Below are 26,409 nucleotides of genomic sequence, written 5' to 3' on the forward strand. Positions count from 1 at the left end.
TACGGAGAGATTGCTTCGTCGTTAGACTAGGACCGATCAAAAAGTTCCTCTTGGAAGGTCGTGAGAGGGAGAAACCAATTAAAGATATGCAAAACATAATTTTGCGTGATTTTGTGATGTACTAACTGTTTTACTTGGTGGTCACACAAGTGACTAGGACCAACACTTTCTTCTGTTTTTTTTTTTTGAGAATCAACACTTTCTTCTGTTTTCTTTTTTTTGAGAATCAACAATTTCTTCTGTTAACCGTCCTTATCGAAAACGACAACTATTACCGGACCGTAGGCAATACACTATGGACTGTGGTACACCAGGCCCACAAAATCCACTCTGCGAGGAGAGAAAGTTCAAAGAGTGAGATTCCATGGAGTGGTGGAGAGAGCATATCACTGTCGAGAGAGAGAGAGCGTGCCGACTCGAGCACGCATAGAGAGCTCCAGGTAGTGCTGCAGCAGTAAACCCAACATGTCTGCCCCAGTTGTGCTGTGGCCAAGAATCCTACAACATGACCGAGAGAGACCCCCATCGAACACCATTCTCCATCGGTGTATGTTCTGAATCCGCGTCCCGTCGCCGTCCCAGCGTGTCTCCGGAACAATACCCAGCGAGTGCATCTCGCCGCACCGTCTTCGGTTGCTCCACAGTCATCCTGGATGAGGATGACAACATCGATCTCAAGCACACACACACACGGCCACCAATCCGTCTCGACGACGACCGTGTCATCCTACTTGTTCTAAGAGCACGGCCACGCATCCGCCGTGAGGATGACGTGTGTCGGCGTCGACGGTCGACTGGCGCGATGCCAATTGTGCATGTCCCGGCGGCTGAACTTTATCGCTCTACTAGGGGCCAACAGATTCTGTGCCGCTGGGTTTGCCGGGATGCAGGAATGAGAACCTCCCCGCAGTAACAGTGCTCAGGTGTTCCCAGACTGTAGCAGATGCAAAGTGAAAGGGGGTGGGGACCTGGTTCCGGTGACTTCCCGGCGAGTTCTCCCTGATCATGATGAATGAGTGACCGAGCATCCGATGCCTCGGAGGATACCACCCAGCCAGCCAGCAGCCTGAAGAAATATCCATTCAGGTTTCAGCTTCTTGATTTGGGGTAAAACAAAACATTATCCAGAATAGGCTACTTTGCTCATCAGGCAGAGGGCACCACGATCCATCCACTGGCGCATTAATATGCCATCATCATCAACTTGTGCCCCCCTTTTGGTACCTGAAGAAGATGGTGGCGCCATAATGCAACTGAACCTCGCCCGTCGCCGGCCGGTAGGAATGGCTGTGCTCATCTGTACCAGCTCTTTCCCACGACCGGTCACCATCGAGATGACGAACCGGGCATCAAGCACAACGCGTGACAGCGACCGCGCCGTCGCCCACAAGCCTGTTCGGTGGTAGTACGGTGCATCGGCCCCTCCAACTCACGGCAGCCCTTGTGCTCAACTGCTCTGCAGTCTGCACCAGCACTTCCCAGGAAAAACCCCTTTCTCAAAACCTGAAGAAAGGGGAGGAGCATTATCCATGGCATTTGTCAGGTCCCCTTCAGCGAGCGCCTTTAACTGCTGCTAGTGACACCAGCACTCGCGGGGAGCAGGAATAAGCAGGGCCAAATCTTTATGCAGCAGCTCCAGGATCACCTGCCAGAAGAGAAAAAAATTGATTCTGTAATTAGACTAAGTTAACAGAGGATGCTTCATGTAAGAGGAGAAGTAAAGCAAGATTTGATGCAAATCGGCTGTCACCAACAGGAAGGGGAATAAGTAACACTGGACTTAGTGCAGGTCAGCATCAGGAAAGCAAAGTGTTTTATTAGGTGATTGCTGCTTTGATCCAGCACAATGATCTGGGGAAAGATCATGCCACGTTTCTTATCCTTGTGGGGGATGATGATCTTTGCCTAATACTACTTCTAAATTGCTTTATGTAGTGCTCCAACTCAGAATTTACTGCCGGCTTCCGAGATACAGGAATCTCTGGATGTTCTTTCTTAGTGACAAATCTCTAAAGATACTGCAGTTATTATTACTAAATCCTTACTTTTGCAGTCAGGCCCATGACTAGATGTCAACCGGTACGAAACTTTCGCACATATATAGCATGATCCGAAGAATGTGGTGACACGATCTCTAGAATAAGAACTTACCAAACTTATAATGATATCAACCAAATCAAAGTCACTGCATAAAAGGTCATGGCCATGTTATCCACAGCATTCACTAAGATAAGAAACAGAGCATTACAGACATACAACGGTTTGTGCAAGTACTTTGTGACTATTTTCACCAAGATATTATCAGAATAAGTTCCACGTCTAAAGGACGACAGCTTTAATCCACAAATATCTCGGCAATACATACATTGGTGCCACACATCATCACAAAACTGAAGCTACTGGCAGTAATAGACAGTTAGTTGCTAAAGGATAAGATATATACAGGGGTGACACAATATCAGTTCATGTCTCATACAGTCAATGAGGAACTAAAGTTTGAGTAAGCTATGTGATCTTACTAATCGGGCTAGGTTGGCCCCGCTCCCTAAAAAAGAGCTCTCTGTCTGTCTCCCAACAGTAAGGAAGACACACTAACACTATATCTATTGCATTTCTGATCCGTCGAGGGAATAACATTTACAGGAAAACACTGATATGACTTCACAAAACTTTCCTAAGCTAAAAATTACCTTCCTACACTTTACAACAATTGGTTAGTTACTGAGACAACAAATAGCGCTGCAGGCACTCTTTTGTTTTTTGGAAGTTCATTGGCTTAGATATGTAGGAATCCATGCCTGCAGCAAGGCACTCATCAGCACTCTCCGCGAATGAATTTGCTGTCATCTGCAATGCATCATGATATTCGGGGTTATTATACAGTATCCAAAAATAATCGACTTAATGTAATGGTCCATAATCCCTACTATCTATTGTTATATGGGGATTAACCGAGCCACAAAGAAATCCCATGCATTGACATTTAAAGCCAAATGGAAGAGTATGTGAAGCCTCATGGCCAGAAACACACTGAAAAGGCTCGAAAAAAACATCCACTGTTAATCAGTAAAGTGGAAATGTTGTTCTCACAATGTGTCGATGCGTTCTTTCAAAGTCTAGGCAAGTCTATGATATTGCTATGAAAAGATTCAAAAGAGCTCCTTCGGTAGCGCTGAGGTGCTAGTATTTCCCACATTAATTGGAGAGGAAAAAGAAAAGGACCAAAATGGTATATACTAATCACCCATACATTTGAGCTGTTATTGCATAAGGAACACATTTCCAATTATAGCACTGTAGTTGTACAGAAAATACAACTTATTCTTAAATATTAGATACAGGTAATGTGATTGCGCGTAGTTTGGGCACTTGTCTTACAAAGCAAGGCAGAGATAACATGAACATTTGAAATATTAGATGCAGGGGCATATTTTACTTTTTACTCTAAATATGAGCACTCAAAGCATTGAAATTTCTATTTTGCATATGAATATTTTTCTCCACTACGCACCCAACTGCATGTCATTTTGCACATGAATGTATGATCACAAAAACAGACAATCATGAAGCAACATGGGAACAAAGGTGAGACACAGATACTATTAAACATGAATTTGGAATTGTTTAAGTAAGCTTACCGCAATTATAGGTACTCTCTTCCCTTTCTTGTCTTGCACACAATCAGATGAAATAGCTGAGTTGGCTATCATCTCATTGTCTTCAGGCTTTACAGAAGCGTCCCAACAGCCAGTATTTTCAAAGTGACGGATCAATTTAGTGGCTTGTAGGCCATCCATTACTGGCATGTGAACATCCTGTCAAGAAAGTGTCATTACCATTGTCAACAGAAGAGCAGAAGAAACGCTACTGTATGATATAAATTTCACTTGGTTTCATAAGGCTGCCCTGACACCAGTAATGATATCACAAGATGAGGCACCATCTTTATAACTTATATTATATTTATCAAATAGTATAAAGGTAATTTGCTACGCTATCAAACAATATCAATACCGGACCATGGTGACTAATGATATAGGAAGCAAGGAGGTCAACTAATCATTGTAGACAACAAGAGATAATCCATGAAGCTTGGAACACACTAGAACAAGCCAAGCAATGAGCCAACTCAATCAATTATTGGAGTAGCCCTTGCCTATTTTTAAGTTCAGAATAATGTATATCCATCACCTAACAGATTAAGCTTTTTGCTCCATTTTTTTGTGCTTGAAGTGGTGTGTTCATGAAAAGGATGCGCCTATTGGCTTGAATTTTTTGAATTTTTTTTGTAAACTTGGCATCCTTTAAGTGTCACTTTTGTAACTTAAATATTTTCAGGTGAGGCAATCGAGAATGAAGTGATGGCTACATATGGATGAATGGATGAGGTAAACATGAGAAACCAAACTAATGCTAGCACGTAGCATAGACAATTGAGAATTTTGTTTGTCATACCATCAGGATAATATCATATTGGTGGCGCTGTACTGCACGGATTGCTTCCAGTCCGTTATTTACTATGTCTATTCCATGACCCAGCGGCACCAGCATTGATTTTGCCACCATTATATTGACTTTGTTATCTTCGACGAGGAGGATCTTTGCCTTGCTGCTACTTGAAGAACACTTGGATTTCTTGTTAAGTGATTTTTCTTCAAGAGCTTTGCATGCTTTCCTTCCCTCCTGAATGCCAGCCCCTGAAACTGATGTTGTCTCGGCTCGGGAACTGGAAACCCGTTCAGCTTGACTATTCAGTTCAAAGACCATTGAACAATCATTTTTTTCTTCATCTATGCTGCTAACATTTGGACCATTTGATTGACTAGCAGCAGGGGCACACTTTCCAGAATTATCTTTCGTCGATATGAAACCATTGGAGAATGGTTTATGATCCTCTATTACATTAGTAGAATCATAGCCCATAAGATTGCTGCCAAAGAACTTGGTGTTGTTCATTATTGGAACTCCAGAAGACAGGAGAGAAGGGCGCACTTTCGGCTTGAAAACGAAAGATCCTTCTATATCATTGATAGTGAGATTATTACGAGTACTGGCCTCATCATCAGGATCATCACTGTTCTCCTCTTTTGCAGGAATTTTGCAAGGTATCATGAATGTGAATGTTGATCCTTCATCCTCATAGCTAACCACAGTTAGAGTACCACCCATCAACTCCACCTAAATCATTGCGAAAAATCAATAGAATAGTTACATGATTTATTCCTTATCTAAGAAAAGTTACACAACTTATTAAGTTACTGTGAACCTGCTTTAGTTAAAACTAACATTAAAGTATTTCTTCTTGTGATTTCAGGTATTAGTGGTTAGTTCATGCATAACTACTGGTATATTAATTTTGTCTTATAGATGACTCAATAACCGGAACTGAAAAAAGAGCGTACCAACTGCTTGCAGATCGCAAGGCCCAACCCTGTTCCACCATATTTTCTTGCATGGTCCGTACTGGCTTGCATATACCTCTTGAACAAACACGGCAGTGCCTTCTCTGCAGGTGATCATAGATTGAAAGAATCATGAGAAAAGGAGACAAAACAAACCCCAGAGATTATATGTTTCCCCTTGAAATGGGATATGGGGGAAAAGGAGATATATGGGGAAAAACCTGGTATTCCGATCCCAGTATCATGTACATCGCACTGAAGCCAAACAACTTCTCCCTCATGGTACTCCCTAAAATTTTCATTTGATACAACACCATTCTGACAAACATCTTCACGACTGGAGCAACGCGAAGCATCTTTATCACAGTTTCTTGGAGAGGCAGCAGAATTTTCTGCTGCAGTAGTAACTGAGCTTGCAGGATGGGCTCTCACATGAAGTTGCCCATTTTCTATTTCACATACTGCTTGCTGCTTATCTACAAGACGAAGTTTTATCCCAACCGTCCCATCATGTGTAAACTTCACTGCATTGCTGTCATGGTTCCAAATAAGATATATATCAGACATATATTTTGCATTACATCCAAGCGCATGTTTGTTTTATTTAACTTTTATCCAATCTCTTTAAAGGCTGGTATGCTTTAGGAATATAGGAAATGGAAGCTCACCTGATTAAATTGGTCAGAATTTGCCTAATCCTTAGCACATCACCAATGACCTATAACAACATTGAAAAAATATAACTGAGACGAATGAAATCATTTTAAGTAAGCGAAATCCCAAAATTGACAAAGATCTCTACTGCTCTGCAACTACTTAAACTTATAAATAGGTACTTCATTTTCTTCCATAAGGTGACTGAAGTCAATTTGCAGATACATGAATGTGTAAAGCCAAATTCAGTCTTCACCCTTAACAAATCAGAGTTTGACTCTGGGTCCGGCACAGGTTGACGCGTTAACGCTTTAGACAAGAAAACATGGGAGAAAAGGTAGCTATTACTCAATACCTCCAATGGAACATCATCTCCTATAAACCCTTCAAGGGTCAATTCCTTCTTCAGAGATGCAGCGGCAGTTTGGAGTACGTGTTTAACTACTTCCCTTGGTCTAAATGTCGTAGCCTCTAGTTTCATAGCTCCTGAAGTAATGAAGGCAGAAACAACCTACTTCAGATTTCGAGTGTCTTAGGCACAAAGAGAAATATGTTAACAACTATAACACGAAATGAAATGCACCAACGGTTTTGGATAATTGTTTGGAGCAAATCTCAAAAACTATCTTCACTCAGGATAATTGTTCTGAACTTATTTACTACAAGTAATACAGTGGGAATTGAAATGCACTTAATGCATCCAGCAACTCCTAGAAACCACTTGAAAAGAAGAAGATAAATGGTTCATCTTCCTTAAATAACATTCATTTTAAATACCTGACTCCACTTTGGAAAGATCGAGGATGTCATTGATCAATTGCAATACAAGATCTCCAGAAGATAACATAACTTCTAGCAACTGATATTGCTCTTTATCCAGTTTAGTAGCTGCAAGAATTTCAGCCATGCTAAGAACCCCTGAAAGGGGAGATCTGATCTCATGGGACATGGTGGCTAGCATTTGTTTTGCTCTCATAGTTTCCTCTGCAACGTTATGCAAGTGGAAGCATTCAGTGTACAATTCTGACTTACAGCTCAATAATTATATTAGAGTAAATTAGACTGCTACAAGATGCAAACCAGTAATGTGCAGAGATCTGCTAAGTTCTGTTTCCTTGGCTTTTTGGATAGCTTCTCTCACCCTTATATCCGCCATTTTCTCCCTTGTTTTGACCTAAAGTGCAAATAATCAGAAGGGCGGAACAAAATATAGAACAGCATGTGGTGTACTAAATGCAATTTAATTAAGGACGCATTTAATGTGAAAACTACTCTCAAAGAATAGTTTATGCAATCCTCACAAGAAGGTACCAATGCACAATATCGTTTTCGCATGCAATTTCAAAACTGAAATCATGAGCCTAGCCATGAAATATAACATGCCAACCACTGGTAAGAAATGCCAATTACTCCCTCCATTTTTATATAAAAGGCCACAAACACGGATTACAGGTACCAATGTAAAATTTAATGCATATTTTACAAGTCAGATTTTCTTCTTGTTTACTGGGATCATTAATACTCCGCATGCATGCAAAGAAACTGAGTGGAGAAGTAGCTAACTTTCATTATGACTGCATGCATGCAAGTATTAAACAAGTTCTTAGTACGAGAAAATATCATTGATTTTGCCTCGATTACTGTTGGTGGCCTTGTATAGATGCAAAATGTATATTCCATAGTGGCCTTGTATATAAAAATGGAGGGAGTATCTACAATGCTACAAGAAGCGACTGGTTCCTACAGAGTTAGAAATAGGCGCAGTGCCACTGGATGAAAGATAAATTTTAGTATGCAGTTCTAGGCTTCTAGCTACAATTGTATGCATCCTTCACAGACCAAGAAGAAGGGTGACTTTTACTGTGCACACCAGAGCCAAGGGAAACGGATAATATTTTTTATTCTCAAGATTCAGAATGAAATGGAATTGAAGAGGCCTATATGAGAGAAGTAAATTCAACAAATCACCTGGTCTGTTATGTCCATTGCAACATAATTCACACCAATTGTTTCCCCAGATTTGCTGAATACTGGTTCAATGTATGTCACAAAAGTCTTTGCTCCAAACAATGGAGTGTTAAATACAAACTCTCTCTTAGTTGGTATACCCTTGGCCATAACCTCCCTCTTGACGTTATTCATCTCATCTATACCCTCACCTGACAATATCTCATGGTCGGTTTTACCAATAACATCCTGAAAAATAAATTGTAATTAACCAAAGTCAAAATTTATAGAGTGAGAGCAGTGAACAGTATATGAAGCAGAAAAGTCGGCGACGAAGGCATGGTGAAGGTATCAGCAAAAATTAAATTACCTCATCAGCAAGTGTTGGGAAGTGATTAAATATGAAACGGTACCGCAAGTCAGCATCCTGTAAACAAGAAAGAGAATACATATCATTTACCAATACCCTATCATCGAAGTTCATGTTCAGTGCTCCATCATGTTCCTTCTTTGAACAGCATCTTGTGTACATAGCAAGTTGTAACTGGTGTAAACTTAGATAAAGCATACCTGGTGAGCAATTACAATAGGAGCACTTTGGAGAACCAAATGCAAGAAGTAATCAGCCCGTTTTAACATTCCAGAGAATTCCTCCACCGGTGTATGTGACTGAAGATTCTTTATATCTTCCTCCAACTTTTCCTCCAATGCACGCTCCCTTTCCAGGCTTGCCTCAAGCGCTTCTTCTAACCGCATCGCTCGCTCTTTCCAATAGGAAATAGTGTTGTATTCTGCATCTATTTTAAGCTCTTGATTACGAGAATGGTCATCAGTCTTTTTGCTCGGACGCTTCCATTCATTCTTGTAAACTTCATCCAGTATTGGTACTTGCCTCTTCGCAGCATAATAATTTTCATCCTGAAATCGCTGCTCCTCCAAGATTTGTTGCTTCTTTTCTTCAATCTCTTTTCTCTGTTGGGAGAGACGGCCAAGCTCTTCGCTCAAAAGCAGAGCATTACTAGCCCGCTTATATTCCCAATGCTTTACAAAGTATTGCATTTGAGAAGCGCCTTTCTCAGAGCTTGCAATTTCCTTTAGCCGGTGGAGATCCGCACGAGCAGGCTGCTCATGAAACTCAACATCATTGAGTGCATCGTGGTCCTTTCCAAGTTTCTCCATTTTGAACAGCTTCTGGTCTACATCCCCTACATTAGGCCACATTGGTGGTGCTACCTCATCATCAGACTCGCACTGGTACTCGTCGCCCATCTTTCTTTTATATCAAGCACTTCTGCTATCTGGTGAAATCTCACTCAAACTTTAGTCATTGTGCACCCATCATGTGCTGTTGCCGGCTGTTGCTTACACACACTAATTTCTACTTCAAATTTCAACGTTCCCAGTGCTCTGAGAACAGCAAGTCGTAGCGTAACTAACTCTTGTGTCCACCAACCTGCAGACAGAGAGAGAGGATCAGCAGCTACTTCTTTTTTCTGCATAAAACATCCAGTTTGCAACCTGGTGCCAAATGAAAAAAGATAATTTCATCACAACAGCTGCCCAAATTTAGATAGTTTCTATAATGGCAATAGTTGACAAATTGAATTGCACAGTACTATGAATGTGCTGGAGAAACAAGTTTGAAGTGAGAGCAAAATATGATCAACAGGTAACGCATATCCAAGTCAAATTCGGTAGAGAAAATGCCTAAAGGGATTCCGCTTTCAGGGCAACCAAGTAAACGCTCATGGCTGTGGCAACAAAAGCAGACATGCAGCTCTCCTTTTCACGAAGCTCCATACATACATTCCGTAAAGATGTCACCTCCCCTTTCTTCGAGGCAGCAGGGGAGCATTTTCGGATCATGGGATGGCAGTGAAAAAGGCACATAACTGAATCTAAGATTCTACAAGACTCCAGAAACCACAGGACCAAACACAATGCTGATGAAAATATGACAGATGCAAATCTGAACTACAGCGTCCAATTGAACTGACCTCTCCAAAGGATCATAGGCCAAGTCACTACAAATCGAATGAAGCATATGCCTCATAAAGTCAAACAGCTCAGTACTAGAGAGAGGCACAGCTGAAAACAATCACCAAACCAACAGCGTGCGTCAGAAACCTGATCCCAGTAGGATCCGACCTTGCTCTGCTCCGCGGCCCATGCCCACAAACCGCTCGGCAGAATGCCAAGGAAAGCTCACAGCGCCGCAGCACTCTAGATCAAATCCCCAGCATAGATAACCACCCGATCAAACGGAAAAACATGCCAAGTGGGCAAGCACCACCAGAAGCCCAGCAGCTCTACGAAATCGCAACACGCCCGCTAGGCGTTCGACGGAATGCCTGACCGGCACCAGCGATCGGGAGGCCTCCCGACTCACCTGAGACAACGGGCGCGAGCTCCGAAGACGACGCCTTGGGCTCCCTCCTCCTCCTCCTCCTCCTTCCCGAACGCGCACGGCCGCCGGGACAGGGACAGGGACAGGAGCAGAGAGGACGCGCGAGATTGAGTTGGAACTTGGCAGTGGGGGGTCAATGCAGGAAGGCGACGCGGAGCAGAGGGGGGTGGGGAGGTGTGGGCGGTGGAGTTCGCGGAGGATCTAATGGCAGCGAGCGAGGCGAGGACGGGGAGGGGGAGGGGGGGGCGCGGCCATGTGCCGGGAAATAGTATAAAAATGGGGCGGAGGCGTCCGCGGGAGGGCGGGTGCGGGGGAGGAATCGCGGCCACGGGCCATGTGAGGGGGAGGGAGGGAGAAAAGAAAGGGAGGGTCGCGCAACTGGCGACGGCCTCCGCGGGGGCGGATGGGTTTCTTTCCCCCCCCCCCCCCCCCCCCCCCCCCCCCCCCCCCCCCGGCCGATCCGGTCGCCGCCCGTCCCGCCCCGGCGGTGGCGGAAGCGACGACGACGAGGTTGGGGGGGGGGGGGGGGGTTTAAAAAATGGCGGCGGGGGTGGGGGCGGGGGCGGAGGGAGGAGCGGAGTTTTTTAAACCGGGGAGGACGTGTGCGACTGTGGGATGGGGCCCACCTGTCAGCCGCGGGCATTCTCCGCTCCGGTTCCTAGAAACGAACTCAACAGTAGTTCGTGTGGGACCAGCTTGGCAGATGCTGACTTTTTATCTCTTGTACGGTTGTACCCCTGGCAGTTGCTGACTTGGTGCCACACTACATGGTTTTGTGAACTTGGGGTGTTCATTTGGACTTGCTCAAGTTTTTTTTTTTGAGCAAAAGAGGGTTTCTCCTCCGATTTTCATTAGAGAAACCAAGCTCTTAGAGAGCAGAAAACAAGAGCTGGAACAGCTTTTTACTTCTAATTCCTGATAAGCATGCATCATCACATCTGTAGCCTTAGCACGCCAAAACGCCACCCCGCGAAGCCCTGTATACCTCACTTGTCACATGTTCGATGAGTTTTGCTCCCAGCATCAACGTTTTTTCCTCTGGGTCTTTTTTCTGCAAAACAGCCCAGTCAGTGATCCAATTACACGTTCTTTTGATGATCCCAATCGGGTCATTTATATGTTTCCTGCCAAAAATATCATCATTTCCACAGCTCCAGATCACCCATAGCAGGGCCGAAGTGCCAGTCAATACCATTTTTTGTCATTTTTATTAAATTTCTTAAGCCAACTTCCAAATCAATCATTCAAATCCCTCAGGATCTGTTTTAAATCAAAAGCACACCCAACCACACTCCAAATGAGCCTAGCAATAGAGCAAGGAAAGAAGAGGTGATCAATGTTCTCCTCTTTTCCACATAACACACACTGCTTGTCCCCCTTCCAACCCCTCTTTAGCAAATTATCTCTAGTTAGAATACTTCTTTTATTCAAAAGTCACAGGAAAAACTTAATTTTCGCAGGTACTTTCACTTTCCACAGGAATTTTTGTGGGAAGCCCACATCTGTTTTAATGAGATGTAGGTAAAGAGATTTTACAGATAATTTCCTATTCACAGATAGCATCCACATAGGTTTGTCCCTTCCTCCATGCATCAAGATTTCCTCACATCTCTTTTTTAGACTATCCCAAAGTTTTCCAGAATCCCCAAAAAGGGTTCTTCTGAAAGAAATCGTCCCCCATCCTCTGTCCACTACCTCCCTGACATAAATGTTTCTATCATTACTAATGGAATAAAGAGAAGGGTAGGCCTCCTTCAAGGGTTTGTCATCGACCCACCAGTCTTCCCAAAATCTGGTATTTCTACCATCATCAAGCTTTTTTTATATGGGGATAAACAAATTTCCTGATTTTAAGAAGACTAGACAAGAATTGCGAGTCTCCATTTTTATGTTTAATCCTAGATAGACATTTATCTTTGATATATTTGGATCTAATTATATCTTGCCAAAGTCTGTCTTCATCTTCTAGTTTCCATATCCACTTGGCAAGTAAAGCAATATTGAAGATTTCAAGATTGGTAACTCCCAAACCCCCTTGTTGTTTTGGGAGACAACATGTTTTCCATTTGACTAAGTGACAACATGTTTTCCATTTGACTAAGTGATATTTCTTTTTATCTTCTTCAGCTTGCCACACCAGCCTAGCTCTATAGAAATCCATTTTTTCCTAACTCCGAGAGGGAGTAGGTAGAATGACATCATATATATGGGTATGTTTGTAAGGCAAGATTGCACCAGTGTAACTCTAACAGCCATATTGAGAAATTTGCCCTGCCAGCAAGCACACCTTTTTTCAATTTTTTCGGTCACATTTTTCCACATGCTATTCCTAATTCTTTTATTATACACAGGCAGGCGAAGGTATTTCAGAGGCATTTCACCAAGGGCACAAGTGAAAATCTCTTGATACAGATCACCTTTGTTTTTTGCTTCCCCAAAGAGATATATGTCACTTTTGTGAAAGTTTATTGTCAATCCAGACATTTGCTCAAAAGCAGTCAGTATAAATTTGAGATTTCTAGTTGATTTCTCATCATCCTGTAACAGGAATATAGTGTCATCGGCATATTGCAGCATATTCACCTCGTTATCATGAACATCAGTGAGGACCCCTTTTATATATATACCCTTCAATCCTAGCCTTATCCATAATTATGGCTACGGTATCTACTGCTAGATCAAATAGTAGAGGAGAAAGAGAGTCCCCCTGCCTAAGTCCTTTGAAAGTTTTGAAGAAATGTCCCACACTGTCATTAACTTTCACCCCACCTGACCCCCTCTCATGGTGTGCATCACCCAATCACACCATTTGTCAGGGAAGTTTTTCAGTCTCAACATTTTGTGGACAAAAGGCCATTTAATCTTATCGTATGCTTTTTCAAAGTCAACCTTGAATAGCATAGCATTTTGCTTTTTGAGTGTGGATAGAATTTAAGGCTTCATGAAAGATAAAGACTTGCTCAAGTGTTGTTGCTTTTGGCATTTTGACACTTTCTCTAATGTGACACTGCCGGAGCTTGGTGGCGACGGCGAGCCTCCAATCAACACGAAGCGGAGATAGACACCGAGCCGAGACCGATGACCTCACTGAAGAAGTTAGGGGTTGGTGGATGGATCGTCGGCACCCCGAGCACACTTCTGCTTCTTGGGCTCAGAGCGAAGAGCAGATGGAGGTAATGGATCGGCATGCTTGATAGTCCGCTATGACTCTGAGTTGGGCAATGAGACCATGGTGGCGAAGTCGACTGGCCGACATGGGAAGATGATAGCGACCAGCTGGTGTAGAAGGAGGAGTCGATGAGGATCAAGACCGAAGGAACGACATCAAAGCCCTAGGGTTATGAGACAAGGGGGAGGCGGATCTGATGATGTGAGCCATCAGAGACGAAAAGAATAATGATGGAGGTGACAACGACTTGAGTATTTCTATCGACAAGTCTCGCCCTTTTGAGGAACTCGAGACATGTATGCCCCCCTGGTCGAAACTGAATCAAACCCTGCTCAGAAGACCTTCGGTTAGGACGGGAGTTCAACATCAAGGATGGAGTCCAAATGTACAAGAAGAGTGTCACACTCTTTTACGCGCGAACTTGCGGGATCCGATTCAATAGTTTTCAGGGGAGAGTCGTATGTCATTGAATTCTCTCAAAAGGGCTAGATTTTGCAAAAAAAATCATGGCTAGGATGGGAGCCGAGTATGGCGCACATGTTATTAGGTCCGAAAGAGAAATGTGCTTATGATGAATTTTCAAGGTTGTCAAGGATTCCAACCAAAATGTCTAACTATGTGCACCGCCCAAGGTAGAGGATGGTGTGAGTTTATAAAATTATATGCATTCCAAAAATTAGGGCTCATTTGGTTGTTGGGGATGGCAAAACCAAGGCAAGAGAACCCCAAGGGGGGATTTCTCTTCTCACATGGATTCTCTAAACCACCACGGGTAAAATCTCCGTTCGTGTTTGGACACCAGCCAGAAGGGGGAGGAGGAGGAGAAGGAGGGGGCTTACATTGATAGAAGGAGGAGGAACACGAACACAAAGGAGGGCAGAGGAGCATGCAGTTGTAGAGCATAGGGGGCGATGCCAAAGGAAGTGGAACCACTGTTCCCAGTCGCCGGATAGAGAAGCTCGAGAGGCGTCGAACCGAAGCGTCGTCGCCTCTTTGTCGTGAAAGCGAGCGAACGAGGGTTTTCCTACCTGACCTGTCGATATGTGGAACTCTCTCCCGATGAAAGGCCGTGGAAAGGGTTGGGTTCCCTCGCCCACATGGGTGTCCAAGTGGCACGTGGATTTTTTGGGGCTGCTCCGGCCCGTGGTTTCTTGGGCCAGGGAATAAGCGGGGATTCTCCCGGGATTCCGGGCTACCAAAGCCCTTGGAGCATCTATAGCTGGACTTTGGCAAATCCGCCCCCCTATGCACCCACAGGCGTGTCCACGGACAGCGTCAGACGATCCCTCATTTAACCTGCCACACAACCGAACACCTCAAATGTGCATCCTCACATCCATGCAATCAATGCACGTCAATCATACGACACAAATTCATCACAATTCAACAGTTCGAAACAAAATACAACAATGCAAAAGAAATCAAAGTTCAACAGTCTGAATATGCCAAGAAGAAATCAAAGTCTGAGCATGACGGATCACTCGATGGACGCCATCAATGTCGTCTGCTCCGCGGGCATCCTCGCGTCCTGCTCTGCCTGCATCCTTATTGCATGCTCCGCATGCATCCTTGCCTCATGTTCCGGTGCTGCCATAGCCGCGCCCTCGCCACTTCGTACTTTGCGTTTGTTGATCTCCTTCTTCATCCCCGTCACCTGCTTCTTTGCATGCTCATCCAAGAGGCTCACGTCCGCCAACATATGGGGGTCCAAGGTTGTCGCCAACCAAGGTTTAACCAACAAGATATCCCCGAAAGTTGTGAATGCCGGACATCTAGCCTTGGGAGCCTTTCCCTTCTTTTTCTTCTTCGGATTGGGGTTTGATGTGCAACCAACTTCAAATGTAGGACAAGTTGGATCCCCCAACTCATACTCCGTTTGGGTTAGTTCACGGTTATCATTGATCATGTCCGACATGATAAATTTCTACAATTATCATTGTTTCAAATGAACTAAAGGGAAACATTGGTCATCACATATGCAAGGTTTATCAGAAGAGGAGCAAAATAAACATACCGAGTCCTACTGTGTCATTTTGACGAACAGAACGTGGTCAACTGTGGCGCCGTGGGTGTCTGGGCCCGTCCGTGATCGAACGAGCGGCGGCGAGTCACAGACGTCCCCCGAAGCATTTGCATTGTCGGGAACTCTCCAGAATGTGCCCCATCCGGCTGTCTCCTCTGTCCCAACCGGGTCAGAGGCTGGATGGACGGGGTTCGGGACAACTGCTTGTCAAGGTCCACATCCACTCCCTATGACGCCACTTCCCTCTTCTGATGTCTTTGTCGCCGGTCTCTTTGGGTGACATTCTCTGAATTGCAGGACGGAGCCAAGGACGGGACACCCACGGACGACGCAGACACAGCCTCCGTGGCGGCGGTGGGAGACGGGCTGGACGACATCTAGGGCGGCGGATGGGGGACGGAGGTAAGGATGGGGGAGCAAGGGTGGCCGACAGCGAGGGCTCGGACGCGGGAATTTGTGGAGGGAGGCAGGAGGAGAGCGGTGGGTTTGGTGGACTGGTGAAATTTGTGGTGGGGTCGAGCTGTCGGGTCCGATGTGGCGAACGTGTCCGGTCGCGTCGGGCCACCCTCGTATAAAAAAAGGCAGCCCGCTGCATGTAGTTCCCACTTGCGCAGGATTCGGGGAAGGGCCCGACCACCGTTCTAGATTTTGATTGGATATGAGGGGTGCCGGTTAGCCCGATAATTTGAGACCCGTTTGAGACATTCGTCTGGGTTGTATTTTTATTAACCGTCACTTTTGGGCAGACCAGTGTCTGTGCGCACGTTTGAGGGTTGTTTGAGATGCCCGGTTGTGGATGCTCTTAGCGAGCCGCCATACGCGGTGTAAAATAGCGAGGAATTGACATGGAACCATGCTAAGGGGGAAATGTGAACGTAGCTTTCTACAGATTCACTTCAGTCTAAGGAGAAAATCTACGCTGAGATGAAAATCGGTTGTAGTACAACCGAATCGATGCAGAGAAAATAAAAGAAGTCGATCGCTGCTGCTGACACGGAGTACTACTACTGAAACTTAATTAATCTGTTGGATTGTCTTTGCAGGCTGCGTCGACGCCCAATCAGGCGACGGTTGCGTTCCCAACTCAACGCACGTAGGAGCAGGTTCATTGCACCGGTTGGATCTCACGCCCTCCTCTTGATTAGCACGTGCAGAGTGGATTAATTAAGGGCATGATCACATGCTGAGTGGAGATGCTAAGGCTGGTCACAATGGACAAGAACATAAGCTAGTAACTTACACACTTCCCTAGACTATGCTACTACCTTCATAGTGGGTAGGAACATCTATGTAGTGTCATGCAACAATGTATTTATTAGGTTATAGACTCATTGTTTCTTAAAATGTGTGATGTTCCGGTAACTTAGCTAGTTACCACAAGCATCTCTCTCTTCATTAAATATGTGCCACATAAATAAAGTTGTATTAGAGTGTCTGATGTTACTCCTAAATTCTTTCCCATTGTGACCAGCCTAATGCGGCCATCATAACTGGTGTTGGCATCGTGCCAGCACTGCCACCCACTGGCGGATATGTTTATGTATGTAACTTTTCGGGCAATCTATGGGCAAACTGCCCGTGGATTGATGGCCCATACCGCGTGTTAGGGCCGGAGATAAAGGATTAGCACTGGTGCTGTTGCTGCACTTCTGAATTCTGATGTACTGTAGTTCAACCCACCCAGGAATCTCGGCCGAGAAAGTATGAGCTCCACCAGCAGGGCAACGCAAGACAAGGCCTGCAAACCTTCGTGGTGGTCTGGCCAAATTAGATCTATGACTGAACTAATTTATCTAATTTATCTTGAAGGGGTATCAGTGTACGCAGAGGATCTAGTAGTTGAGCTCTCTGCAGGGAATCATGGAGACTGTCTACTTTTCATCTTGGGAGGAAGTGGTTTTGTGTAATCATGTCACCCTTTGTGCCAACCTCTGATTAGATCCTAACCAACTAATTACAGTGCCATCATTGACTTTGGGGTTGGTTGGGGAGAATTAAATGCAGCAGCATCTTCAGATGGTTTTTTTAGACATCTTCAGAGGCACTACTACTGTGCATGGTACATCAGAACCTGGATAGTTTCAGTTTGGGAGATGCAAATAGCACCAACCTAGTGTCTAGGTCAGATGTGAGCTCATCCAACTGAACTAGGTAGGTCAAGGAAAAACATCTCACAGAAATATTGCAAATGTCTGTATAATTTTCCTTTTTTTGCGAGTGGCAATTTTTATGCGATCTTAAGTTTTTTCCTTCTGCTGTTAAATCACAAAAATGCACATTTTTTTTCATGAAACTCGACAGCTATGTGTAGTACATGATGTTCTGAAAGTATGATTTTTTCGCTAATCATGATAATGGTATGATTTTTTCGCTAATCATGATAAATGTATATTGTAAGAAGGGCACATGCGTGAGCCCGAGGCTTACATTATCCGCCAGCACTCACCAGACACCAAGCTGCCCATGTCCCAGCAAGTTGTGAGGTGTATAATGTCTAAATTAAGCAGTTGTTCCACTTGCAAAGTAGAACCATCATATAAGCAGCAGCTGTTCTCATAGTGGTCTACTCTACCTCTTACGCATATAATTTAGGCAGCCTGCGCAATAATAGTTTCATACAAGAGGAGGCAAAGCAACCACAATCTAACGTGCTGCCAGCTTGATCCCTGCAGCACCACCACAGCCGTTGATCATATAAAATTAGGACATGCGGCAACTTACACCCAACATGCTGGGTCTAGCGTTGCATTGCCCTTGAATATGACTATTCAATTTAGCTAGCTTTATTAAGCACAAATGTATCATCTAATTGGCTGACAGTTCTTCTGCAAAAGTGTACAACAGCTGGGTTAGGTTGCATTTTGGGATTTGTATATAGTTTTACATTTATAATCAACGGCCAGAGCAGCTGTAATCTAGTGCATCCAACAGCTAGATTTGAATTGCCACAGAATAAGTAGGACAAGTAGACTGAGCCCTATGAGGGAACCCAATGAATATGGTTTTATTTTAGTTGTCTACTAGTACTACTTTGCGTTGGACCACTAACTACTGTGTGGAGATGTAAAGAGTTGCTTTCGGGGAAAAGAAATATATTGCCAAACAAAACAAAGCTCAGCATGTGAGTATTGCACTCTAACTGGATACATGTATAATTTAATTTCTAATTGCTTGTACACTAGACAATTTGCACAGAAATAATTGTCTTCCTACCGGCAAATAGTCCTTAATATACCTCCAATTGGGCCATGTTTAGGAATATTTAGAGCAACTACTAGGAGATTTTTGGGCATATACTGAACTTAATAGTATGTTGGGGGAATTAGGTTTTGCTCCAGTCAGAATAGTTAGTTGGATTTTAATTCTACTATCAATTCAACTCTATCCAAGAAATGGGTTTGCAGAAGCTTGATGTTGAGGTACGCCATTTTTGGAATTGGAAATGCCATTTGCAAGCTCCAAAAAATCCATTGAAAATCTACAAAAACTAATAGATTTTCTCTATGTATATGTAAATTTCAACAAATAGTAAGATAATTTATGGGCAACATATGTCCCCAAAACGATAAAAAAGAAGCCCATGTTGGTCTATGTATTTGTCCACAAACAATAAATATACTGATGGAAATTCTTACACACACACTACACATCTATATGTATATGTACAAAAAGAAATCACAATTTTGGGGGTACACAATTTTTTTTAAGAGCGACCTGGAGCCCTAGCTCCGATTACTTTTCCCAGGTGTTGGTACAAAAGTTTCGTTGATCCTAGTATTTAAAATTTTAATGCAAGGATTCACTTCATAGTATTTGTGTGAAGATAAACAATGCAAATTACAACCAACAAGTCATTTGTCTATTAAAACAAAAAAATTGACTGTGTATGAAATACTTGAATGTGCACAATACATCAATTTTTTTTTCTTTTTTCGAAAAGGGGGGATTCCCCGGCCTCTGCATCAGAACGATGCATACGGCCACATTTATTAAAAATAGTAAATAAGGTTTAACAAGGTCTTAAAGTCTGCAGACAAAAGGAGCGGCAAGCTCACACAGAGCCTCCATGCCAAAACAGAAAGTCTAACAAGCCACAACCGGCTGGCAAATTAACAGATAGGTAAACTAATCGCCTATCCTATTACATGACCGCCATCCAAACCGGTTAAAGATATCCCGCGCTACCATCTCCCACCGGACAGATCCAGTAACCAAGCGTTCCCTGGCCTCCGTCGGAGTGAGTAAGGACCACATACGGATCAGCGCAGTAGCCCGGAATAAAACCTGCAAAAAATGAATAGTTGTTGTTCTGTTAAAAGCCAAATCATTTCTGCAGTTCCAAATTGCCCATAACAACGCACAAACTCCTACACAAATGTGTCTAGCTGTTTCGGAGTCTATCCCAGCAAGCCACGTCCCGAATAACGTGTTGATCGAATTCGGGGGAGTAATGTTAAAGGCAATTTGCACAGAGCGCCACAAGCCTCGTGCCAACGGGCAGTCAAAGAAGAGGTGCTTAATGGTCTCCTCCCGATCACAGAAACTACACCTAGTAGAACCTGTCCAGTTACGCTTAACTAGATTGTCCTTTGTTAAAATTACTTGTTTATGTACAAACCACATAAACACTTTAATCTTTAAGGGGACCTTGACTTTCCAAACCACTTTGGAACTAGGAATCACACTTGAGTTAATGATATCAATATACATCGATTTAACTGTGAACTCCCCAGATCTAGTAAGCTTCCACCACAACTGATCGGGCTGAGGATTTAACTGAACCCCCATCAATCTCTGAACCAAGTGAAGCCATGCTTCCCATCGGTCCCCCACAAGCACCCTCCTAAACTGAATGTTGAGCGGAATGGACTGCAGAACCGTGGCAACAAGAGCCTCACGGCGCTGAACAATACGATAATGGGACGGATACTGGGTCGCCAAAGGCTCATCGCCAAGCCACGTATCCTCCCAAAATCGAGTGTCATTACCATTCCCGACAATACGCCTAGTTCTGTTAAAGAAGGTAGCTTTGATTCTCATGAGCCCCTTCCAGAACGGCGAATCATTTGGTCTCATAGTGACCTGGGACAGGGTCTTGGACTGCAAATATTTACTGCGTAAGATCTGTGCCCATGTTGCCTCCGTCTCAAGTGCCAACTTATACAGCCACTTACTGAGCAAGCATCTATTCTTGACTTCTAGATTTTCAATACCAAGCCCCCCCTGGTCCTTTGGTCGACAGATAATATCCCATTTGGCCAGTCGGTATTTTCTCTTAAGTTCATCACTCTGCCAAAAGAATCGGGATCGATAGAAGTCTAGCCGTTTCCTAACCCCAACTGGGACCTCAAATGTGACGCCCCCGATTTAATCGTACACTAATCATACACGCAAACGTGTACGATCAAGATCAGGGACTCACGGGAAGATATCACAACACAACTCTACAAATAAAATAAGTCATACAAGCATCATATTACAAGCCAGGGGCCTCGAGGGCTCGAATACAAGAGCTCGATCATAGACGAGTCAGCGGAAGCAACAATATCTGAGTACGGACATAAGTTAAACAAGTTTGCCTTAAGAAGGCTAGCACAAACTGGGATACAGATCGAAAGAGGCGCATGCCTCCTGCCTGGGATCCTCCTAAACTACTCATGGTCGCCGTCAGCGGGCTGCACGTAGTAGTAGGCACCTCCCGAGTAGTAGTAGTCGTCGTCGAAGGTGGCGTCTGGCTCCTGGGCTCCAACATCTGGTTGCGACAACCAGGTAGAAGGGATAGGAGGAAAAGAGGGAGAAAGCAACCGTGAGTACTCATCCAAAGTACTCGCAAGCAAGGAGCTACACTACATATGTATGCATTGGTATCAACTGGAATAAGGCTATTATATGTGGACTGAACTGTAGAAAGCCGGGATAAGGGGGGATAGCTAGTCCTTTCAAAGACTACGCTTCTGGCAGCCTCCGTCTTGCAGCATGTAGAAGAGAGTAGACTGAAGACCTCCAAGTAGCATCGTATAGCATAATCCTAACCGATGATCCTTCCCTCGTCGCCCTGTGAGAGAGCGATCACCGGTTGTATCTGGTACTTGGAAGGGTGTGTTTTATTAAGTATCCGGTTTTAGTTGTCATAAGGTCAAGGTACAACTCCAAGTCGTCCTGTTACCGAAGATCACGGCTATTCGAATAGATTAACTTCCCTGCAGGGGTGCACCACATAACCCAACACGCTCGATCCCATTTGGCCGGACACACTTTCCTGGGTCATGCCCGGCCTCGTAAGATCAACATGTCGCAGCCCTACCTAGGCACAACAGAGAGGTCAGCACGCTGGTCTAAATCCTATGGCGCAGGGGTCTGGGCCCATTGCCCTTTGCACACCTGCACGTTGCGAACGCGGCCGGAAGCAGAACTAGCCCCCTTAATACAAGAGCAGGCTTACGGTCCAATCCGGCGCGCGCCACTCAGTCGCTGACGTCACAAAGGCTTCGGCTGATACCACGACGTCGAGTGCCCATAACTGTCCCCGCGTAGATGGTTAGTGCGTATAGGCCAGTAGCCAGACTCAGATCAAATACCAAGATCTCGTTAAACGTGTTAAGTATCCGCGAACACCGACCAGGGCCAGGCCCACCTCTCTCCTAGGTGGTCTCAACCTGCCCTGTCGCTCCGCCACAAAGTAATAGTCGGGGGCCGTCGGGAACCCAGGCCCACCTCTACCGGGATGGAGCCACCTGCCCCTTCAGCCCCCAACTCCGAACAGTACCACAGGTAATGTAACTGTGTAAAGTATATAGTATATGCCCGTGATCACCTCCCGAAGTGATCACGGCCCAGTAGTATAGCATGGCAGACGGACAAGAGTGTAGGGCCACTGATGGAACACTAGCATCCTATACTAAGCAGTAGGATAGCAGGTAATGGTAACAACAGTAGTAGCAAGGACAGGCTATGCATCAGGATAGGAGTAACGGAAAGCAATAACATGCTACACTACTCTAATGCAAGCAGTATAGAGAAGAGTAGGCGATATCTGGTGATCAAAGGGGGGGCTTGCCTGGTTGCTCTGGCAAGAGAGAGGGGTCGTCAACACCGTAGTCGTACTGGGTAGCAGCGGCGTCGGTCTCGGTGTCTAGCGAGAGAAGAGGGGGAAGAAACAATAAATATAATGCAAACAAATGCATGACGATGCATGACATGACAAAGCGTGATGCTAGGTGTGCCCTAACGCGGTCGAGGTGGTACCGGTGAAGGGGAAAACATCCGGGAAAGTATCCCCGGTGTTTCTCGTTTTCGGGCAGAGGAGCCGGAGGGGGAAGGTTGCGTGTTTGCTATGCTAGGGATGCGTGGCGGACGAACGGGCTGCGTTTCCGGGTTCGTCTCGTCGTTCTGAGCAACTTTCATGTACAAAGTTTTCCCATCCGAGCTACGGTTTATTTTATATAAATTTTAAAAGATTTAAATCATTTTTAGAATTTATTTAATTAATTTAATCAACATTATCCAGAATAGTGCTTGCTGACGTCAGCATGACGACAGCATGAGGTCAGCAGTTGACCTAGTCAACCTGACAGGTGGGTCCCGTTCGTCATTGACACATTTAATTAACAGGTTAATTAAACAGGGTCAATTAGTTTAATTAGTGGTTAGGTTAATCTAATCAGGATTAAATAGTTTAATTAATTCTTTAATTAATTAATTAAGTTTAATTAAGTCAATTAATTAATTAATTAATTTTATTTATTTATTTTTTTAATTAATTTTTTTGTTAAAAAGTTCTGGGCACGGGGCCCATCTGTCATAGGCCCCAGGGGCCAATCGGGCAAACGGGCGTGCGGGCGCACAAGTGTGGTGCCCGTGCCCGAGTCCAACCACGGGCGCGGCCGCGGAGTGGCCGGCCGGCCGGTGCTGCGCCCTGCAGCGGCGAGCCGAGGCGGTGGCCAGACGTGGGAGGACGACGCGTGTGCGCGGCGAACAGTGGAGAGAGCGGCCGCGGGGGTGGGCGCGGCCTGGCGCCGGCACGGGCGCCGGAGGTGGAGCAAGGGCGACTCGGGGGGCGACGGCAGAGGGGCGGGCGCTGGGGCGCGTAGGGAGGCGGCGGTGGCCGGAGCGCGCGGCAAGGCGAGGTCAGAGGCAAGCGGGCGCGGCAGCAGCGCAGCAGCATACGCGCGCGGGGGAGGCGATGCGCCATCGGCGATGGTCAAGCACGGCCCGCAGGGGGCCGCGGCGGGCGCGACACGTGTGTGCGCGGGTGGCGGCCGGAGCATGACCGGCGCAGGGAAGGGGGCAGTAGGTGCGGGCGACCGAGCGCGTGTGCGGCGGAGCGGGGCAGAGGAGGAGGAGCAGCGCTCACGGTGGGGTTGTAGGGGTTCGGGGGCAGCGTGCTCGTGGAGGAAGGCGAGGACGCGACGACGACGATGGTGGGCGGCTCCGACGAAACGGTAGGGGCTCGAGGCGGCGACGGTACGACGCTGGCGGCGTTCACGGGGGTCGGCTCAGAGGCGGGGGAGGGCGTCGTGATGAGGGGGCGGAGGGGTGAGGAGGCAACGACGATCAGGGGCGGTGGCGTTGATGTCGAGCGGCGGGGCGGCGTCGGCCGGAACCGGGCGCGGGCGCGATCCCGATCCAGGAGGGGATTGGGGGAGTGGGTGGGGGGAGTGGGGATCGTGGGTAGGTTAGCGTTACAGGGGGAGTGGATAAGGAGGGGGTAGTGGGCCGGCCGGCTGGGCCTGGAGGGCGAATGGGCCGGCCCGCTGGGTCTGCTGGCCCGAGGGGTCTTCCTCTCTCCTTTCTTCCAATTTTAGTTTTAGTTTTTCTGTTTTGTTTTTATCTATTTGCATTTCTATTTTAAAACATTTTAAATTATTTGGACATTTTATAAAATGTGTTTGCTGCACCATAATTACCTTTGTAATATTTGGCAACCACCGAACATTTTTGTTTCAATTTTTGAAAACTTTTATTGTCGACATTAATTTTATATTTGAATTTGACGTGGTTTGAACTAACGGAGTTTAGCAACTGTAATCGAGGTGACGTGGCATCATTAGTAGAAAGTTACTTTAGCTTAATTATCCGGGCGTCACAATTCTCCTCCACTACAAGAAATCTCGTCCCGAGATTTAAGAGGGGAGTAAGGGAGAAGGTTCTAGTTACGAATTTCTAGCGAGTGTTCTCGGTCTTGGTTGCTCTTCTCGAAGAGGCCGATCCATAACCTTGATGTCTTCATTCCTCTACTTCAGGTTCTCATGATGAAGTTGGCATCCTCTCTTTGGAAACTCCATTGTACTTGCAAAAGAATAAGGGGGTATACCATAAGAATGGAACTCTGCATGGTTGCTTATCCGGTAGATAATCCTTAGGGAACGTGGCGAAAAGTAACTCTCGAATTGAAACTTAAGAAATTATCGAGAGCAAAGTAAGAAGGTGCAAAGTAGAAGTTTCAAGTGCATAGGCAATCGTTCGATGCCTGAAACAGGGCGTGAAGGGGTTCAGAGTAATGGAGTTAAGTGTTGTGTCTAATACCAGTATTGATGATCTCATCAGAAGGTGGCTCGTGAATTACATACGAGGCCACGCGGGAGGAATAACTTTGGGAGTAGGGGTGTATAGGAGTGTCAGGTTTCGATCCTGTGGAACTGTGGGTTATGGGCCCACCATGTGATTAAAAGTAGGAAGGGCGTTGACATCTTGCACGGTCATGATAGCAAGACATGTCAGAGGGTAGCCTATGAGTTATGTCGGCAACAATGTCGGTACCAAGGGCGAGGGACGAAGAGAACCATTTTCCTGCTCGTTGAACGAGGCGGACCAGTAGGCAGAGTTCTCGTCCATCGGTGGTTACCGGAATGTCATCAACAAAAGTAACATGGTCTTTCTGACAGAATTGTACACCGAGGTGTTTACAAAATCAGGAGAATATTACTGCTTAGATCATATAGATCACAAGAAAGGTTAAACCAAACAATGGAAAGGAAAATATGATTATCAGGTTTAAGCAGAACAATGGAAATGAAAATGTGTTTAAACACATATTCCAGGGGTATATCTTTCCCAAGGACAAGCAGAGCATGATATCCATGACATGATAGAAAGCAGAAAACCCTTTAAGTAAGGGGAGAGAAATTTCATGACATTACACATACAGCGGTGTTTGGATAACTGAGCAGGAAACATTTAGCATTGGGCTTCAAATGTTCTTGTTGAGAATCGGAGTCTCATAGACATGCTACGAGATAGCATTGACATGGTCATCAGGTGAAGATCAGACTTTGGAAACACAATGGATCCATCAGGAACAACTTATAGAATAAGTCTTACGATTTCCTCACGGAAGAATGACTAACCTTGCCAAAAAGGAAACTATAACAATAGGGCCTCGGGGCAGGTGTGCTAGGCACGACATCACCTTACTGGGTCACATAAAGACCAATGTTATAACTCTTGGAAATATGTTCCAACCATCATATCTGACTGAGATTCAGATCTGAATGGTGTTAGGATAACTCAGATTTCAGGATACCTGAGAAGAAAGTGCAACACAAATTGTCAAGATGACATTTTAAGATTCTCAGGAATTGAACTATGGAAGCGAGTTCCGCAACAGGAGTTCATCATTAAACCAAGGAGAGGATGAGGTGGCTGATAGGCTCAGCAACAAATCATCGAGATTTCCAAAGGATTGATTTCCACAATTATGTGAACAAGGAAATATCATTTGTCGGATCAAATGATATAATGATGTATGCTCGAGGGAAACATACACAACTGAACAATGATAGAAGGGTGCACCCAGGAATCTGGACTA

General features: G+C 45.2%; 1 protein-coding gene across 2 annotated transcripts; it reads right to left on the reverse strand.

The window, feature by feature from the left end:
• Positions 1-1,513: 1,513 nt before the first annotated feature.
• On the reverse strand, positions 1,514-10,822 carry HK5 (histidine kinase 5). Of its 2 annotated transcripts, XM_087534282.1 has the most exons (14): positions 10,393-10,822; positions 8,574-9,456; positions 8,374-8,430; positions 8,025-8,252; positions 7,137-7,230; positions 6,834-7,040; positions 6,412-6,542; positions 6,071-6,120; positions 5,624-5,934; positions 5,403-5,506; positions 4,456-5,178; positions 3,639-3,815; positions 2,691-2,847; positions 1,514-1,645 (listed from the first exon to the last, which is right to left on the reverse strand). In XM_087534282.1, the coding sequence occupies exons 2-13, from the start codon at positions 9,270-9,272 to the stop codon at positions 2,719-2,721; spliced, it is 2,910 nt and encodes a 969-aa protein (XP_087390408.1). In that variant the 5' UTR covers positions 9,273-9,456; positions 10,393-10,822; the 3' UTR covers positions 1,514-1,645; positions 2,691-2,718. The 2 variants fall into 2 exon arrangements, with proteins under 2 accessions (XP_087390408.1, XP_087390407.1); XM_087534281.1 differs by lacking the exon at positions 1,514-1,645 and having other exon boundaries at positions 2,421-2,847.
• Between the last annotated feature and the right edge of the window lie 15,587 nt (positions 10,823-26,409).

Source organism: Triticum urartu, chromosome 7A (genome assembly GCF_056163025.1).
Source record: "Triticum urartu cultivar PI428250 chromosome 7A, HENAU_Tu73, whole genome shotgun sequence".
Lineage (NCBI taxonomy): Eukaryota > Viridiplantae > Streptophyta > Magnoliopsida > Poales > Poaceae > Triticum > Triticum urartu.

Excerpts from the sequence above, each read along its gene's own strand:
- HK5 (XM_087534282.1), bottom strand. The coding sequence starts at position 9,272 with ATGGGCGACGAGTACCAGTGCGAGTCTGATGATGAGGTAGCACCACCA. Across the intron at positions 8,253-8,373 it reads TCCCAACACTTGCTGATGAG|GATGTTATTGGTAAAACCGA; the intron begins GTAATTTAATTT and ends TTTATTTTTCAG. Across the intron at positions 5,935-6,070 it reads ATTCTGACCAATTTAATCAG|CAATGCAGTGAAGTTTACAC; the intron begins GTGAGCTTCCAT and ends GAACCATGACAG.